This window comes from Lemur catta, chromosome 17 (assembly GCF_020740605.2).
Source record: "Lemur catta isolate mLemCat1 chromosome 17, mLemCat1.pri, whole genome shotgun sequence".
Taxonomy (NCBI): domain Eukaryota; kingdom Metazoa; phylum Chordata; class Mammalia; order Primates; family Lemuridae; genus Lemur; species Lemur catta.
Window position 1 is genome coordinate 11,771,187 of NC_059144.1, and position 19,250 is coordinate 11,790,436.

Genomic DNA, 19,250 nt, shown 5'->3' on the forward strand with positions numbered 1-19,250 from the left:
AATTTCAGAAATGTTTGTAATCCTATTATATTTGAAATTCTAATTTTTCTTTAGGCAATTCACTACTAATATCTGAAGTAGAATGGTGCTACTAAATGTGAAAAGTTATAAGTAAATGCATTTGTATGGGAAATAAAACCAACATTCAAATTACTGGCTTGTATATACCAAAGCAACAATATAGAGAGTAAAACCAGCCACTGTTCCACCTTCTTTTGTACAACTCCAGGCGCTGTACTGGATCCAGCTGTGTTACTATTATCAGGAAAGACACTAAAACTCCTTTCCCCCTATTTTGAGGAAAAAAATTAGAGGCTAAATCCACTATCTATATAAGTTTACTTGGAGCAACGAAGAACAAGATACCCAGTGCTGAATTCCATTAAAGTAAGACACAGATTCCACTATAGCCCTGGATTCACCACTGGTCAAATTATGATCCCAAACACAACTACACCCAGCAAGACTGTGCACACGTGAGTGGTGCTGAAAATCCAGCATCACCAGCCCGCCGCTGGAAGGGAACGGAGTCAGGACATACAACGCCGTAAACCTCAAACAATCAAACTGGAGTCTACAATGGTAAAGGAAAAACAAAAGTTAGTGTCCACAGTATTACTGCCCTTCCTCTATAGGCCCCGTAAGAAGCCTATACGTCACCTGCTGCAGTTTGCCTCTTATGTCAACGCTTCTCAAACTAGAATCTCCCCCTACCAAAGGAGGGATGAAGAAGAGACACAGCAAATCATTCTGGAACGCCACCAAACTGTTTTCTTTATCTTGGTAGAGAGATGGGTGGAGAAAGATGGGAGGTGTGGTGGGGAGATGAAGTACTAAGGAATTTGAATAGACATTATTTAACATTATTTTCATCTGAAAACAAGCATGGAAACAGTAGAATGAAATTGTACATGGCTTTTCAATTTTGTGGGTTTGTAGAAGGCCACTTTAGAGCCTTGCTTCCCCAACCTGTTCATTCCCCTCCAAGGGCACTTTGGTAATAACAAGAAGCCCAGAGAAACCATGTCAGTAAAACCCTAAACCTTAAGTTAAGTCCCCTTGCCGCACAAGAACCCAGATGTACAAGATACTAAGGATTTAATTGAGTGTTTAACAAAGAGGAATGGTCTTTCAAACCATGTAACAAGGCTCTACTGGAAGACTCTAGAGCTTCTCTATGCAATACAGTAGCCACTAGCCACATGTGGCTATTTAATTTTAAATGTGAATAAAATAAAAGTATTTAAAATTAAAAATTAACTCCTTCAGTTGTACTAGCTTCATTTCAAGCACTCAATTCCCCATGTGGCTTGTGATTACCTAATTGCACTGGGCAGATAAAGAATACTCCCTCCCATCATCACAGAGTGGGGTAGCAAGGTTCTAGAGATAAAGCATCTGAGATGTTTAGATCCTCAAAGGCTATTCAGAGTCAAGTTGATTCAATATTGAAAACTAAATGAAAGCATAAAACTAAATGTCATGCTAAAATGACTTCCCCCATGAACTTTTTGTTTTGAAGACTTCTACCTCTGAGACTTCAAGCAAAGCTACATTTGTAATGTCATAGGTTTGTCACTTTATAGACATGGAAGCCAGGGTAAAGAAAGGTTAAGCACTTCAATCAAGGCCACACAGCTTGTTAGTGTCAAAGCCTGATCTAAGCCTAGACAGATCTTCTGATACCTTTATCCTATCCTTTCTAGGTGAAAATGTTTTTAACATAAAAATACCAAATACAAGTTGGGCATCCCTAACCTAAAAATCTGAAATCCAAAATGCTCCAAATTCCTAAACTTTTTAAGCACCAATATGATGCCACAAGTGGAAAATCCACACCTGACCTCACATGGCTTGTCACAGTCAAAACTTTGTTGCATGCACAAAATTATTAAAAAACATTGTATAAAATTATCTTCAGCCTATGTATATAAGGCATATATGAAACAAACGAATTTCATATTTAGACTTGGGTCCTGTCCCCAAGATATCTCATTTTGTATATACAAATATTCCAAGCTCCAAAAAAATCCACAATCCAACACACTTTTGGTCCCAAGCATTTCAGATAAGGGATACTCTACCTGTAGCTAACCCCATGGGAGATAAATTGAGAGTTTAATAGACTTTAATCCAACAACAAATATTAACAAGTGCACATCACTGTGGGAGACACAAAGGATTATAAGTAATGGTTGCTGGCCTCCAGAACTTTTTATGGTCTCATTAAGAAGCTATGACATAGCCACCTTAAGAGATAACTAAGAATATCCAGCTGTAATCAAATGGTAACACATAACAGTGTTATTACATAAGTTCACAGGAAAAAAGGAGCACATCTAGCTGGAGTTGCCAGAAGAAATTAGTGGGTTTGAATAGAGCCTAAAAGAATGGGCCAGATGAGAAGAGCAAAAGGCAGTCCCTAAAAAGAGAATTGCAAAAAACAAGCTGCAGAAGTGAAACTATGCAAAAAGAGGGAAAAGGGCAAGGCAGCCTGAGCCTGACAGAGCACCTCCACACAGCAACAACAACGTTGGCTTTTGGTATGCAAACCAACCAATCCCAAATCCATAACCCCAAACAGCTTCCTTTATGGGCTCTATCCCCCTGCCCTAATCACCCAGGGGCCAGTAACTGGACAACTAGGGGCCACCCCTACAGCCCAGAGTCAGCTGAAATTATGCAAACTATCCAAGTCTAAACCTCCTTAAGTTTGCTTACCTTACCTTGCTCATTCCTTACTGCAAAAACCACAATAAAGTCTCCTATCCTCAGTTCCCCTCTCTCTCCCTCTCCACCACCCCCTCCTTCTTTCTTTTTCTCTCCCCACCACTTGCTAGTTTCACCTCAGTGCTTCCCCATGTGACCCCATGTGGCAAGCCATGTCTCATGCCTCCTGCCTCCTGTTTGTAGGTGACTATGAGTACAATTAAAACTTCTTCCCTCATTACAATCATTTTCATGTCTGTGTAGCTTACCATACCTCATTAAAATGAATCCCAGGTACCATTAAAATAACCTCTCAAGACTGAATCCAGAAGATTCTTAAGGTCAAGTGAATTATTTTGACCTTCAGGCCCATTCACCAGGTGCCTTACATTTCTACACAAACCATCCTTTCCTCTATACAAGTAACTACCTCAAGAGTAGTTGAGGTGATGACCAAAATGTCACTTCTGAACAGGGCAACTCAGAGGTCATTACTAAAGTTCTGCCATATGTTCATTTTTACCAGTGGACTCTGCAGCTTACCATGAAATGTTAACGAATGTTCCAGGATGACAGGAGGCTCTGTCTTGCTCACTGCTGTATCTCCAGTATCTAGATGTGTGCCTGACACAGTTTGTACCCAATAATGTGTCTGATGAATGAATGAATTGTAAAGAATAGGTACACGTTGACATAGATGGCCTGTGGAATGCAGCTTGAGAGGCAGGACAGTATTAAGACCCCTAAGCAGTAGGCAGCACGACAGTGAGTTAAGAAAATGAGTTCTAGAGTCAGACTGGAGGTTAAATCCCTCCTCTACCATCTGCTAAATATGCAACTTTGGACGAATCACCTAACTACACAAAGTCCCCAATCTTTCATGTATAAAAACTGGAACAACAAAACCTACTTCAGAAGGAAAGGATTAAACTGGCTAGCCCACAGAAAACATTGACAATCTGGTCAAGATGGCAATGTAAATTCACGTTTGGGGGTCACACGCACACCATCATCTTCTCACCTCCATTTGAAATACCCAGCAGTAACAGATGAAACACATTTTAAAAAGAAGGGCAACAGTAGAGTCATCACCACAATTTTTAAAATGTGATAAACATCTCCATGAACCAATAATAGAAAGCCTAAGTGGTACACACATGAAGCTATAGGAAAAGGTGGCTGGATAGTCAAGTGCTCCCCCAAGAGAGAAACGCAGATGGAAAGGTCTGCTCACTGCCTGAAACTGCGACTTGGATGAGGCTGACAGCCTTGATTGCACATCACTTTATCAGCACACTGTAATGCCTCCAATAGCTCACTACCCCTAAAAACTGTTTCCTTTTTCAAAGGTTCCCTTCAGTTTGCCCCTGAATTACAAAGGCAGGCAGTAGCTCTCTTTACATACTCTTCTTTCAGGCCTTAACTCTCTTACCCCCATGCTTTCTGCCAATCCTTGTTTTATTTATAGAACATCTCTACACAGTATCCCTTTTGTGATTTAACATGTGTTAATAATTCCACCTTTTATAAAAGGAGCTTTTCCCAATTATTTACACATTGATAAGCATTCACCTCCAAACCCTCATAAACCATCTCTTTATATGGCACTAAAGTAGAAAGCAGCAATGAAGTTACTTAGCACCCAGAATAAACACAGAAATTACGACCTACCTTCTAAAGCCAGAGGCAGAGAGAGAGAGAACATAAGCATAAACAAAAGTAATGCAAGCTCATTATTCATTCATATTTACTATGCAAAATGAAAGTTTTATGAAGCCCTGAATAATATATATTTGTTCTATTATATAGGCAACTAATTCTCTGTAAATGGTAATGTATCAGTATTAACACTCTCCCTAATTTCTGGACATGAAGGTAGTAAAACGTCCTCTGTGGGAGGTATAGAACTAGGGTCTCTGAAGGGCCTTCCTGCTGCAGGACAAGTAGCCTTGAGATCAACAACAGCAAATGTAATTCTTAAGACATTGCTGAGCTTTGGAGAGCACAGAGAAATTAACAAGGCATTAAACACAGGTAAAGGAAGAAGTAGGAGCGAAGAGGGAAGAGGGAAGGAGACAGAAGAAAAGTGAGCCAAAACCTGATCTGTGAACAACATGCAAAAGAAAACGAATGCAGGGTGCCAGGGAGCTAACTCTAATGCCAGCACTAGGATCTACAGACGCTGTTCCCTCTAGCCCCCATTCCCTAGGTATGGTAAGTTTAGGGAACAGAACCTAAAATTCCAATAATAAACCAGAACCCTCACATGGAGCTAAAGTGATCTCAAAAAACCCATTTCCAGCCTCCTGGCAAAAGCAAAGACAAACCCTCTGGGAGAAACCAGGATTAACAAATATTAAATCTGTGGTCAATTAATACTGATCTCAAAATCAAATGAGAAACAGCCAAAATAGCAAGTCTAGGCATGTAAAGACTTGAGATATTAGAATTATCAGATACAAAATATGAAATATATAGTAAATGTTTAAGAAAATAAAAGATGTCTAAAAATGAACAAAGGATCATGAGGCAATCTAAAGCAACCAGCCACACATGAACACCAAACCAAAGAGCTGTTAAAACATTAAAATAAATCACTGAAATGTACAGCTCAATAAATTGTTAAGTAGTAGATTAGACCCAATGAAGAGAGCTAGTGAATTGGAAGAAAGAATTGATTTCCTAGAATACAACACAAAGAGCTTGAAGGAGGAGAAAATAAAAGTAAGCTTAAAGATAGGGAAAATATATTAAAAAAATTTAAATAAGCCTAGAAAATATGGCCAGAAAGAATACAAAATTATCAGTATTTGAAAATAGCTGAGAATTTTATAGAAATGATAAAACATGAATACAGAGACAGAGAAAGCACATATATACCAAGCAAGGTAAGAAATCTTCAACTAGATATTTTGTGGTTAAACTGCAGAACACCAAAGACTATGAAAAAGATCTTAAGAGAAGCCAGAAAGAAAAGACATTTAAAGGAACTGCAATTACAACACAAACAGAATTTAAAACTGCTACAACGGCAACTAGCAAACAGTAAAAGTGTGACACAAATACTATTACTACTACTACTAATAATAATACATGTAATACAAATAACAACTGTTTGAAGACAATGAAGACCAATCTAAGGGAGATAAAACCGAAGAGATTATGACCCTTCAAAGAAGAGAAGCTTCTTTGCCAATAAGTTTTAAAATTTTGGTAATAAGAATTCCTAGAATTCTTTAAATAATTAGAAAAATATTTAACTTACCAAACCTGAATCAAGAAAGAAAACAGAAAACCTGAATAATCCTAAAACTATTAAAGAAATTGAATGAGTAGTTAAAATCTTCCTATTAAAAAAAACAGCACCAGTTTCAGATGGTTTTATAGGAAAGACTTGAAAATCATTCCAGCAACAGATCATTCCAATATTATACAAAACATTATATATAATAGAAAAAGGAGAAATGCTTGACAACAGGTTCTATAACCTTTATAGCAGGACCAGTTAAAAACAATTTAAAGAAGGGAAATTTAGGCCAACCTCAGTTGTGAATGTAGATCCAAAAATGCAAACAAAATATTTGTCTACCCAAAAATCTAGAACCACAATTTACCACAGTAATACTCAAGAATCATACGATCGTCTCAACCAATGCAGGGGAAAAAATTAGAAATAGAAACAAACTTATTTAATCGAATAGGGAAAGTTCCAAAAATTTACAGAAAACATTCTTGTTCTTTTTTTTTTTTTTTAAGAGATAGCGTCTCACTCTGTTGCCCAGGCTGAAGTGCAGTGGAGCAATAATAGCCAACTAAAACTTCAAATCCCTGGGTTCAAGTGATCCTCCTGCCTCAGGCTCCTGAGTAGCTGAGACTACAGGTGCATGCCAACATGCCTGGCTAATTTCTTAATTTTCTTTTTTTTTTGTATAGACAGGGTCTTGATATGTTCCCCAGGCTGGTCTTGAATTCCTGGCCTCAAGAGATCCTTCCACCTCGGCCTCCCAAAGTGCTGGGATTACAGGCGTGAGCCTCTGTGCCCAGCTCTAGAAAACATTATTCTTAATGTTAAAACATTAACAAAACTCTCTTTAGATCAGAAACAGGATGAGCACCTTTATCACTTCTATTTACCAATGTACTAGAGGACTGAGCCAGTGAAATAAGATAAGGAAAACAGACAAACTAGAAAGTTTGCCCATTCACAGACAATCTATCTATAATACTGAGAAAACCAAAAAATTCTATATACTAAATGTAGGAATTAAATAAATCATATATATTCACTTAATACAGTAGTGGGAATGAAGAAAATAGATCTAAATTTAAAAACATGAATAAATCTTGGAAATAATGTTGAGTGTGAAAAGCAAGTCGCAGATGATTACGTACCATATGAGACCATTTCTATTACACTCAATCTAAACAAAACTATACAATGGATTATTTAAGGATACAAATACATGTGCTAAAATCATTTTTTAAAAGAAAGAGAATGACAATATGTAGGGGAGTGATTGCTTGCAGAGGTGAGAAAGGATGGCATCAAGGAGGAGCAACTAAGAAGATTCCAGCTCTTAAAATAAAGGTGGGGGTGATTTCATATCATGCTTCCTGCCATATATGCTATAGATTCTTTAGTAAATGCATCAGACATTACATAAATAAATAAGTTAATGGAATAGTTCAAACAAACAATGGTCAGTAGATACATATTTAAGTGATAGACTTAATTAAAGCTCCTATTAAAAACAACTCCTCTACACAGGTTTTATTCACAGGGCGGTAACCACAGGAAACACAATACCCACTACAAAATATGCTGTGAATCAATGTCTGTGACTCTGGGGAAGGAGCACAACCCTCAAAGGAGAGAAAAGGGAACCACAGTTATTAAGCACCAGCCATGAGCCAAGTCCTGGGTGGGAGGTTTCCCATATCTTGTTTTATTCCATAAACCTAGAAAGCGCCTCACCATACACCCACAGAGAACTTTCCTCCAATGGCTTCCTCCTCCAGCAAGCTCTGCAGCTGCTCATCTTAGGCCTTTCCTCTAAATTTATAAAGTTTGTCTAACCAATTCCTCTTCAAACCATGAATAATTTCTAGAAAATCAACAATTAACTTTCAGAACCTATAATTTGGTTCTGAGTGTAGTAATCCAGTATCTGTAATCTGGCCATTTGTCTAATACATTTGGACAAAAAAAAAAAGATTTAAAATCTAATAAATCAAAAACCACATCCAAACATTCTTCCAACTTTGAAGAGAATATATGATCAACACACACAGATACGCAGACACATACAAGATCACAACCTCACTAGTAGTCAGAAAAATACTACTAAAAACAGTGAGTTTTTACATGTCAGATTTACATATATTAAAAAGACAAATCATTTCCAGAGTTAGTTAAGCTAAGAAATTTACATAAGACTTACATATAAGTTTGTATGACCTTTTTGGAGAACAATTTAGCAAAATCTATTAGTTTTTTAAATGTACATGCTCTTCCATCTAATAATTTCACATCTAGGTACCCACACAGAAGAAAAATTCTCCGATGTGTTTGCAAAAAACAAAGTTCTTTGCAGCACTGTTTGTAAAAGTGGAAAGAAATACATGTCCATCAATAGCCATTTTTATTTGTCTTCAAGTAAAATTAAAATCCAAAATACCTTATTTTCAAAAAGAATCATAAAACTAAATGAATTAACCAAAACTTACTTCAAAAAGAAAGAGGATGGAGTCCAGCTCCTCCCTTTGTGACTTATTATTCCCTGGAACATTAAAAAAATAAAAAATGAGTTATCATGACATGTAAATTTTAGGGTATTACAAATTATGTTTAAATGGCAGCTTAAAACATTTAAGCCTCAACATGCATTCATTTATTCAAAAAATAGCAAGAAGCAGTGTGGAGCACGAATTAGGATTACAAATGGACAACTGATCCAGTCACCTCTAGCAAAGCTGCCCTTTATTGTTTAAACAAAGCTTCTGTGTTTTCCAAGTTGTTACCAATATGTGACAGATAATTTATTCATTTCTCAACTAGTTATTTATCAGCTCAAATTACAGCAGAATGCACAATAAAAACAAACAAAAAGTTACAGTTTGGTAATACAAAAAGTCATACAGCAGATAATAACTATGAAAAGTAGTATATCTTTTTAGGCAATTACACACTGTCCCTTTGATAATAACAATAATAATAAAAACTCCAACACCTACGGCAGCAGTTACTATTTATTGTCTACTCTCTATGTACCAGATACTGTGCTAAGTGCTTAGTATACATCATTTAATTTAGCAATCAGCACTTTTTCTGTAAAGGGCCAGATAGTAAATATTTTAGGCTTTACAGGTCTCTCTTGCAACCACTCAACTCTGCTGTTACAGTACAAAAGCAGCCACAGACAATACATAAATGAATGGGTATGGCTATGTCCAATAAAACTTTATTTATAAAAACAGGCAGCAAGTTATAAATTGTAGAACCCAGATCTAACTAAATCCACACAGCTCTATGAAGTAGATATTATTCATTCACAAACATATATTAAAAAGAATGTCTATATGTCAAGGAGTATTCTAGGCCCCAGAGGATACAGAAGTGAACAAAACAGACAAAAATCCCTGCCCTGGGGAAGTTTATATTCTGGCAGGAGGAGGGATTCTATAAATGAACAAGTGACAAAAATGAGAGGGAAGGCAGATGGGGAAGCCAAAAAGGGTGGTATGCAGTTTTGACTGAGGAAATCAGGGAACACCTTGCTGATAAGGTAACATCTGAGAAAAGGTCTAAAGAGGTAAGGAAGCAAGCTATATGGAAATTTGGGGGTAAGGGAACAAGCCATAAGGAAATTTGGGGGAGGCATGTTCCCCCACAGAGGAACTGAACAGTTCAAAGTCCCTGCAGCCAAGCATGCTTGGCACAATCAGGAAACAGCCAGAGGCCCCTTGAGGCTGGAGCAAATAAGGGGGAGAGTGGTAGCAGCTAAGGTTATAGGGTAGGTGGGGCAAAGGAAGGCAGATTAGGTAGAGCCTGAGGCCACTGTAATGACTTTGGGAATGAGCAGCCACTTGAGGGTCTAGAGCAAGATTTGATTCATATTTTTAAAGCATGGCTCCAGCTGGCTGGCACACATGTGGAGGGGGAAGGTGTGCCCATTTTTAAGGCTACTGCTGTAATACAGGTGAGAATAACAGAAGCTAACAGGCACTTCAGTGTTACCAGTGTAGGCAATGAGAAGAGGCCAGTGATTCTGGCCTCCTTTTAATTTTGAACATAGAGCCAAGGTTTTGACCTGAATAACTAAGAAGGCTGAAGCTACTAACACAAGGTGATTTCATTATTCCTAGTAAACATTTTTTTCTATTCATTTTTCAGGATATACTTTCTTCCCTTTGCACTCCAATCAAATATAAATTGTACTAAAAACAAAAAACTCTTCAGAACTGCCCAGCAGACCTAGAGAATCATAAGCTAAATGGTTATTGTTTCAAGGCATTCCCTTTGGGGATGGTTTGTTATGCAATCTACCTTGCAGCATAAACTGTTACAGTCTTGAATAGCTATATTTTTCTAAAAGGATAGAGGGAGGAAAGAGGCAAAGAGAAAAGTAGGGAGAGAAAGAGATTAGGAAGAAGGAGAGGAGAAAGAAAGGGAAGACCCTTTAAAAACAGGGTTTTTCAGTTGTTGGGGTTTTAGGGTTTTTTTTAGATCTAGGGTTTTGATTTTTCTTCTTTGCTATTTTGAGTGTGCGCAATATTACATTTTTCTCCTCCATATACCTATGAAAGAAAATAAAGTGGAGCAAGTGTAGGAAGCAAGATAAAAATCAGATGGTTTCATATTTGAAATACCTACCAATTTGGCAAAAAATACATAGGTTCATGATTTTTATCAATTTATAAATCACAAGGAGGAAAACTGAGCAATCCATTAAGAAAAGAATGTGTTGGCATCCTGGGCACATGCCCTTCTAGGACCTGATGGCCTGCAAAAGCCTGGAGCACTCAGTTAGACTCCAAGTCACCGCAGTGGCTCACCCGAAATTCATTCCCCTCCAGGCTTGACAAGTGCCTCTTTCACAGGAGCAGTCAAGGCATCTGACAGGAGGTCCCTCCGTTTTTCCTCTTTACCCCAAAATGTCTCTGTATCTACACTCATCCTCTTATCTTTTCCTCCTTACCTAAAAAGATCACCTGTACACTCCTCTCCATGTCTCTCTTTTTCCCTGACCCTGTCTGAATCCACTTCCAACGCCTGCACCATCAGTTCCCTCCCCCTCCAGCTGACCGACTTCTCAGCCTGTGAACAGGCAGATGCATCCCTTAAAAACCTTCCCATGACCAGCTTGAGATATAATCTCTATCTTAGCATCAAACTTTCTAAAAGGGTGTTTTCACAGGTCGCTCTCACTAGCTCACCTCCTGTTGCTCCACGTCCATCCGCCTAGCTCTGGGCCTGCTCCTCCCCTAGAACTTTTCTCTCAGCTGTCACTGACAACTTTGAGATGAACTCTTGCTTCCCAGCCCCGCCACACCTCACCCCTCCGCATCATCAGGCACTGCTGCTCTTCCACGCCTTCAACTCTGTCTTCCATGGGCCTCCATGACAAAACTGTTTCCTAGCACCCCTCTCACAACACCAAATTTATCTGCCCAATAAAAGAAGAATTACCCCAAAGTTCTGACTGTAACTCTCTTCTCTAAATATACTTTCTCTCTTGGCAATAGTGTGATTTCACCTCTCCCCCAGAATCCAGCCTCCTGTATTTTTACTGCCCAGCCAATACCTACACCTGTGTGTCCCACAAGAACCTCAAACACGGAGTGCCCAAAGCTATAACCTACTACCTCCCAAACCCAGCTCCCTTCCAGGGCTCTCTCTGCTGTAAAGGCACCTCACAAATCAGACTTAGCATCCTGAAAGCATCTTTGACTTCTCCCTTTCCCTAATATCCAAATCTCACAGACAGTGCACCCATTGAGACACAACACTTTCTCTTCCTTTAACTACCACCTTCCTGGATCAGGTGTCACCAGCTCTCATGTGGATGACAGTACCAACCATCTGATTGGTCTTCCCGCCTCTAGTTTACTTGTCACTATACAAGACATATGTCTTAGTACCAAATGTTTTCAAGGGCTCTAACCCCGTGAAGAGCAAAGTCCAAACTCCTGTGGAGCCTAGAAGTCAAGGCTCCTTGTAAGCATAATCTGATTTCCTGCAAATCTCTTTACACACTTTATGCTGCAAGAAAAAGAAATGCATTATCCACACATGCTATAAGAATGGCCCCTGCCTTTATTCATGTTCTAGCCCTCACCAGCAGTGCTGTTCTGTTCCACTGGAAATCCTGCATCTTCTTCAAAGTCCAGCCCCAAGGCCACCTCTTCCCCAAAGCCTCTCCCATACCCTCAGCAATAAGTCATCTCCCCCTCTTCCCAACAACAACGGAATTGTGTCTGTATCTCTCTTATAGCACAACTGACTTTCTAACCTGTTTCACAGTTATTTATGCATATGGCTTTTTCCCAGGCCAGTCCACAGACTATATGAAAACAAAAGATGGTGACAGCAGCTAATATTTACTGGCCATGTACTATGTGCCAAACTGTCCTGAAGTCCTAGGATATCTGTTAACCTGTTTAATTCTAACAGGAGAAAGCCAACTCAGAGAGAGGTTAACTTGCCCAAGGAGAAACACCTAAAGGACAGGGCCAGGATCTAAATCCAGTCTGGCTCCCTAGGCTGCACTATCCTGCCACCTAAATACAGAGCAGAATGTGCAGTGTAACCTGGTTAGTTTGATTCTTAAAGAATATTTTTATATGGACATAACTATAAATATAATATATTAATAATATATATGGAAGGAGACGCAGGATATCTTTAATAGTGGTCGCCTCTGCAGAGCAGGACTGGGGGCTCTAGGCAAAACAGACACTTCAGTTTTCATTTCAAACCCTTAAATGAAATCTGAATTTTTAAAACAGTATGCATATATTACTTTTCTTTCCTTCTTTCTTTTTCTTTTCTTCCTTCCTTCCTTTCTTTCGTAAATTATTCGTTTGAAACTCATCTCTTATTCCTTCTTCTATTTTTCCCTTTAGCCATTTGTTGTTCCATTAACACCTGTATAAGCGAAAGTTCAAGGGAAACAAAGATGCAAAGATGCCAACCAGTCCACCATGTTCTCACAGCTTTGCTAAAGGCTTGGCAAGAAAGAGAGCTTTAAAATATATAATTTGTGGCTCATGACCCATACAACTTCTAAAAATTCCTAAATGTTTAAAAAAAAAAAAAACTTTGTAGAAATGCTTACCTTTTAATTTCAAACTATTTTCCAGTGTTATAAAATTTTCATAGAAGATGAAATATATCTGAGAATAGTTGGCCTCAAAAAACTGCTTAAGATCACTTGCATCCACATTATCTGAAAAGAAAAAGTTTTCATTTATGACAATACATTTACACATAAGAATTCAGAAACAATCTTTTCAGAAATGAAGGAAAGTAGTTTTATTCCCTTACATAAGACAAAACAAAACAGTATTCCCATTTGTTTATTTTCTGCCTAAAAGAGTTCTGAATTGCATCTGGGGTACCAGCCACCAGGCAGCCCTGTGCAGGAGATTGTGAGGCCAGTTTAAGGAGGTCAGAGCTGATGGGGCCTCAGCATCAACCGACCAGCTAGAAGGTCAGAGGTAAGGGGGAGGTGAGTCTAGGGAGGGACAAGATGACTTGTTAGGGGATGGAGAAGTGAGGGTTCAGGGAGGAGGCAGCTTTTGACACAAGCCACAAAGAGGGAAAGGTTTGTACCTCTGAAAACAACTGTGCTGGTTGGTACTATATGGACCAAACTCTCTCCCTCCTCGCCAACATAACTCTCTGGGCATGAAGAGAGAAACCAGCCATACTCCTCGCCACTTCCACCCACCCACTTCCATCTGGGCCCTCTGTGTCACCTTCCCTCCAGCTTCTAGATGACCTGTCCCACTCTTGTTTGAACACTGCAGGGCCTGCCATGTGGTCCTAGAGTCGTCTCTGTTGTACCAATTTTGCTAAAACCAGGGACAGCAGGTAGATAGGCAGATGGTATAGTCCAGCAACAGCTCCCCTTGGGGCCAAGTGGCAACAGAGTCACTTCTTCCAAGGGCCCCCAATCAGCCACGGCAAAACCTCACAACTCTGGGGGTCAAAGTAGCTATCCATCTTTGTACATTTTCCTCAGCAAACAAGGTTGCTTGTGCCATTTACAGGGCCCTGACCAAGGAGCTAGCACTTTGGGAGAACATACTAGTAACCTGAGAAAAATTAAAAACAGCTTTCGTAAAATTCTGCCAGGGTTACTCAAGGAAAAAAGTGTGTCGCTACTCACTCTGTAACAGAGTGGTGTCAAGTGTTTTTGCAGTCCTAATACTGTGAATCTATGTGAACATACCCATCACTATGTTCAAATTCTATAAAGTTAACAATAATGCAGATGACTCTAAAGAGCTGTTATTCTCCGGTAACTATACAAGAGCCTTTCATGCAAAAATTGCCCTGGTTCTTTAAAATAGTATACATAAGGTGTTTAAAAAGCCATATGAGTTGCCAATTTCATATTATATTTAGTGCACCAAAACAAAACTGAGCACAGAGCAGTGGAAATTCCTAGTAACTAACAAATTTACCTATGTTAGAAGAGGAGGTAACAATGAAACTAGTATCATCAACCCATATGAATATGATCATTCTTACGACCTACACAATTTTGCCAAGGAATCCTAAGTGCCTTATGCAGAACTTGCCAGTACCAAGGAAGAGTTTTGTACATTTTAACTCCAGTGCAAACTGCTAGGCACTCTACCACTAACTGTTCCTCTGCCCAAAGCATCCTTCACCCAGATGGCTCCCACTTACCCCTGACTGGTCAGGTGTAACATCCCCACCCCACTGCCAGACTAGGTCCATGCTTTTGCTGTGTGCCCCCACCCTGTCACAGAATATGTCATACTTCACTTAATTCTGGTGGAATCTTGATTGAATTCCTGACTTAATTGAGAATGAATGATCTGTCTTTTCTGTTAGATATATCCCTGCTCTCCCAGAACCCACAGTCTATCTCATGCGTCATTATGTCCCCTGCATCTAGCACAATATTTAGGTCAATGTTTTGTTGAATGAATTGAATAAAAGAAACAGCCTATAACCTACACTGATAAAAGGTGGAGTGTAACTTGTAAACCTACAGGAAAGACATGGTCTAACCCTCAGATCCTTGGGGCTATCAAAAGAGAAATTTCATCCCTCTACTGGGACTCTCGATTTCTATCTGCAGCCCTGACATCTCCCCTGCGGGTTCTACATTCACAGCCTGCTGCCAACCGACTTCTCCACATTACAATCTAAAAGCCATCTCAGATTAAACACATACAAAGGGAAGATCTCCCCCTCAGATCCTGTTCCTTCCTCAGGCTTTTTCATCTCAATAAGTTGGAACCACCATCCACCCCACTGCCCACGACATAGGATAGATGTCCTGGGTTCACTCCCTCACTGTCCATCTCCAGTGTGTCACTCTGTCCTGTTAGTCTACCTTCAACCTATGTTCCAGCCCTGGGCCATTTCTGCTCTCCACAGCCCTGCCTGGTCCACAGCACCATGAATCCTCAGAGGCTGGGACCTCTGCCCACTGCTTGGCTCCCTGTTTCCACTCTTCCTCCATTCCCTATGGCAGCCAGCATAATCTCAATCAAATCAGATCATTCCTCTACTCAAAACCTTCCGACAGCCTACAGTAGTATATAATATAAAATGCAAACTTTTTACCATGTCCTGCAAGGCCCTGAATGATTTCCCCCATCCAACACCAACTTTACTGCACACCACTTTCCCCTCCACACCCCACACTCTAGCCACTGGGCCTTCTTTCCATTCCCCAAACTTCCCAAACACATCTCCACTTGGGGGCTCTCAGGGATGCTGCCCCGACTCCCAGATCTTCATACGGCTGGTTCAGGTCATCCTTCAGAACCAGGATCATACATTATCTCCTCAAAGAAACCTACAAGTGCCCCCATGTGTCACCTTCCTGCTTCATCCCCTCCCCTGCCTTCCCCTTGGTAGCTCTGCAGTGAACAGTCCTCAGAAACAGAATGGCATAAGCAAGCAATTTCCTTAGCATGGAGGATGTGGGTGCACTGATGCAGCAAGACAGCACAGAAAGTGACTAGGCAATCAACAATTCCCCCATCTTTCCCTCCCTTGGTCCCTCAGAGACACTAAAATATCAGCAACCTAAAAAAGAAGGTCCTCATCAAGTGTGAAGAGCCCTAATACACACTGAGATGCTCTCACAAAGCCAAAAGTCCGGGAAACCACCACCTTCTTTCTTAGCCACCCAATATCTTTCTTGTGGATAAGGCATAAATGGTACTAAGCATAAACTACTCACTAGTAAGACAATTAGATGTGGTTAAGGTAACCCAATACACACACAGTAAAACTAGGAGCAAACTGTCTGTAAGATACTCAGTTTCTTTACATGTGTCAAGGACTCCTCACTGGTCTAGAAGTTCTCTTTACATGATTCCCCCTACAGCACTTAAGACCAGTTGAAATTATCCCATTTATTTATTTACTTCTTCATTGCTTGGCACCTCCACTAGAATGTAAGCTGCATGCGGGCAGGATTCTCATCTGCTTTATTCACTATTGCATCCCTGGCCTCAAGAACAGAGCTTGGTACATAAAAGGTATTCAACACATATTTGTTAAATAAATAAACAAAGAATAAATATCAATAAAACATTTGTTGATTTTATATATAAAATAGTATGTAAGTGATATATAATATATATTATTAAATTATATATTATATAATGTTAATTATATATAAAATATATAATAATATTTTATACCTCTAATTCAAAATCTAAAATTATTTCCTGATTTGTCCTTTTTTTAAAAAACTCCCCAGAGGACTATTCATAAAGTAAACATAGATCTTAAAGAAGGCAATCAGAGGCACTGGAATTTAGCTTCCTCTAAAAATGAAGACAATAAAGTATCAAAAGCTTAATTTTTCACAAGGCTAACCTCAAGAAGAACAGAGATATAACAGGAAGGCTTTGCTAAAAAAATAAATAAATAATAAAAGACTATAACCACAAATTCCTTTAGACAGACATTCTTGACCTATTAATTCAAACATTTATTGAACCCCTACCCATGCCAACTAGTGCTATGCCAATTTCTAAGAAATTCAAAGAGAAAAAGACCCTCAAGGGTGCACAAGTATAAACAAACAAGTAACAGAGAGGGCACCATGGCTGAAGCCCATGTTGGGCATCCATTCCATGCAGAGGGTGGGAATATTAATAATGCTGTACATTTATGTCATGCTTTCTGCTTTAAAATTCATGAATGTATTTTATTTGGCCCTCACCACAACCCTGTGAAGTAGATGGGTACGTGTGGTCAAAGGAAAGAAACCTCAGGGTCAGGATCTGCCCAGGGTAACACAGCCAGATGGGGTTGACAGCAGAACTCCTGCCCTGGTTTCTGACTCCAAGCCTGAGCAGTACAAAGGCCTCTGGGACAAAAAGGAATAAATCAAAACTAGAAATCAGTCGGGAATAGAAAAGAAATGAATCATCACCTTGAGAATGAGCAGGAGAGCCAGAGGAAAAAAGAGCAAGAGGAAAACACCAACGTGACAAACAAGAAGGGAGGGAGTGACAATGAAGAAACAGCTCATGGAACTCTTCCCCACACCCTTATGGGGACAACAGGGAAGATGGAGGGAGGACAAAGCAGTACTACAGAGCCCAGGTTGGAAACCACCTTTGAGGAGATGATTTTCAGTGTTTGGCTTGGATGCTAGCACACTGCCTCACTACTATCATAAAACTCAGGGAAGTACATCCAAGTTAACCACAGGAAAGCAAATAGCAGATAGACTTGCAGAACTGGGAGTCATTTCTGAATTTTTTAAATTTCCTTTAATTTCTCATTCTCCTTCACCACCAATCAACAGACAGTAAACTGTTTCTATTATTTTCCCATTAAATCTCAAAGATTATCTTCTATTTTCCCACCAAACCCACCCTCTTCCACTCCTTTGCCCAGCTAAACCTCTTGTTGACAAATATTTCTCCACATCTAGCTGAAAAGCAACAGCAAAGGTTGAAGGCAAAACCTCTGGAGCAGATTGTGTTTAAGTGCAGAAGCTACAGAACCTTGGACACGTTATTTAAACACTCTATGCCTCAATTTCATCTGAAAATTAGGGCTAACAATGGTTTGTATATCATAGGGCTGCTGTGATGATAAAATGCGCCTACGTAAAGTGCTTACAAGAGTGTCAGTCAGCATTATATAAATGTTAGTTTTTCTGGAATTATTTAGCTCCTAGCAAAGGTCACTAATCCCAATATAGCAGTAAGCACTACCAATAAACATACCCACAAAACCACTGGGATTATCCCTCTATTTCTTTCCACACATAATCTTCCTCAGTAGCAATTCTACTGTTTTTTTAGTTAGAAGGGTCATAACCCAGGAGACCCCTAGAAAGCACCAAAGGAAGGGGAAAAATCTTTATCCCACTCAGAAGCCCCAGTGAGATGCTCTCAAGAGCAGGAAGGCGCTCATGTTCAGTTCCTCCCCAGTAGGGAATGACCTCCCCCACAATGCGCTCTCTACGCCCCCATCCCTCCACCTCCACCCCAGAGCTAAGAGCCATTCCAGCCCTGTCTACATGTCCGTGTGTAGATGAAGATGGATGTCTTTTACTATTTTACTGAAATTCCCTAGATAATGGCACTGAAGGCCATTATCAAGATCACAGGCTGGTGAGAAAGAAAAGGGATAAGGGAAAATTTTAAGGCAAACTTGACAACTTATTAAAACGGTCATTCAGAAACACTCAGTGAGAACAAGGAAAACAATGAAGTGCAAGTACACTAGTCAGATACAAGACAGAAAATGTTGACAAGGATGAATGTCATCAGTAATACACCATTACTTACAGGCTAATATGATTCTGGTGATTACATGGTTAAACAACTGCCTAGATCCCTCCCCTCTTTCCCTCTTGTGGTAGTTTACTGTAAAAATGGCACAAATTATTCCTTCCTTCCATCCACACCTTTGAATCGTACCCCATGTACTGACTTAGGGCTGATCACCTGACTTGCTTGGCCAAAAAGGCCTGGAAATCTAACAGTGGTGGCTGGGAGAGCCCCAGGTAGTTGCTAGTGCAAGGGAAGTGAGAAAACTCATGGAGCAGAGCTGAACCCAACCCAAAACTCTGGAGTCAACCTGCAATCAGATGCAGAACTGCCACAGCCAACACAGACCCAACACAGTAAGGGAGAAAAATAGATGCTTGTTGCATAAGGCTCATGGAAGCAGCTGAGGTTTAGGATGGTTTGTTATGCAACATTATTGTGGAAAGGTCAGTGCAGAAAAAGCTAAGCACGAAACAGCCTCACTGGTCATGAGGGCCAGCAAGCCTATGAAGAGGTACTCCTCCAGT

General features: G+C 39.8%; 1 protein-coding gene across 3 annotated transcripts in view; it reads right to left on the reverse strand.

Moving 5' to 3' along the window:
- The window catches only part of RALGAPA2 (Ral GTPase activating protein catalytic subunit alpha 2), a 316,728-nt gene that overhangs the window by 275,919 nt on the left and 21,559 nt on the right, over positions 1 to 19,250 (reverse strand). For all 3 annotated transcript variants that reach the window (XM_045529190.1, XM_045529188.1, XM_045529189.1), the window contains exons 2-3: positions 13,047 to 13,157; positions 8,437 to 8,489 (exon numbers count right to left, since the gene is read on the reverse strand). In XM_045529190.1, the coding sequence (XP_045385146.1) occupies positions 8,437 to 8,489; positions 13,047 to 13,157 (164 nt within the window). The remainder of the gene's footprint in view (positions 1 to 8,436; positions 8,490 to 13,046; positions 13,158 to 19,250) is intronic.